This window comes from Vairimorpha ceranae, assembly GCF_000988165.1.
Source record: "Vairimorpha ceranae strain PA08 1199 chromosome Unknown NODE_176, whole genome shotgun sequence".
Taxonomy (NCBI): Eukaryota; Fungi; Microsporidia; family Nosematidae; genus Vairimorpha; species Vairimorpha ceranae.
Genome location: NW_020169471.1, coordinates 3204 through 4131, shown reverse-complemented (window position 1 = coordinate 4131; position 928 = coordinate 3204). Strand labels below are relative to the sequence as shown.

The 928-nt window shown below is 33.5% G+C and overlaps 1 protein-coding gene across 1 annotated transcript; it reads left to right on the top strand.

Annotated features, from left to right (window-relative positions):
• Window positions 1-697: 697 nt before the first annotated feature.
• AAJ76_1760003434 (hypothetical protein) lies at window positions 698-928 on the top strand (the record flags this gene model as incomplete). The annotated part of the gene is made up of 1 exon (XM_024474253.1): window positions 698-928. The coding sequence occupies one exon, from the start codon at window positions 698-700 to the stop codon at window positions 926-928; it is 231 nt and encodes a 76-aa protein (XP_024329660.1).

The window sequence follows — 928 nt, the reverse complement described above, 5'->3', positions numbered from 1 at the left end:
ATTATGTAGTTATATTTGAGATTAAACACTACGTTTCACCTAAGAACCCAAGCCTAAGCAATGTTTAAAAAGTTACAAAATTATAAATTGAAACAAATCAATAAAGTTGTTTCATTAAAGATATTAAGTACAACAAGCTTAATATTTAATTGTTAATCTAAGCGTTGATATGAAACCGAGGACGTCGGTACAGTTGGTTATCTCCCTTAAACTACTGAGCGTTTTCTTCTTGTTTACGGTACGAATCCCAAAGGTATCAGTTTTGCTTAGTAAAAAAAGCTTCCTCGACGCCTGATGCCGCTATAAAACTTTAAATTATAGGAGTACCTAAACCTGACATGGATACGTTATAAGATTCTTACCAAAAAGATTCACTGCCGCTATGGCCTGTGACCTATATTTTCAATAGAATTAAGATCTGTACTTAACCATGGCCAGTCTATGAAATCAATGTTGTTATTTTTAAACCATATCCTAGTTGTACAGTAGTGGCATAAAAGGCATATTTAATTTTGCAAATAAAAAAATGGATTTTTTTTTGCTTTGTGGTGTTCAAAAGTGGTAGTGGCAAAAAAATTTTAACTTCTTGTGGTAATACTTTATTACCACATGTTTCTTCTTTAATCTTTGTTTGTTTGTTTATAAATTTTGTTATGTAAATAAATAAACCTATAAAAAGAAATTTACCCCGAACCCAATGTATACATCAAGAAATAACCAACGAGTCAATCAAGCAAAAAGATCGAGAGAAGATAGAACCCTAAGACCATCCCAAGAAGATGTAAATAAACATTACTCTAGTAACACCATTTCTCACTTTAAATCTCACGGAACGTCAGGAACAGGCGCGGTTATACCTGGTGCGATAGAGATCTTCCTCTCCACTGGCCGCATTCCTGACAGTTACTCCAGCATGCTTAAGATGTGA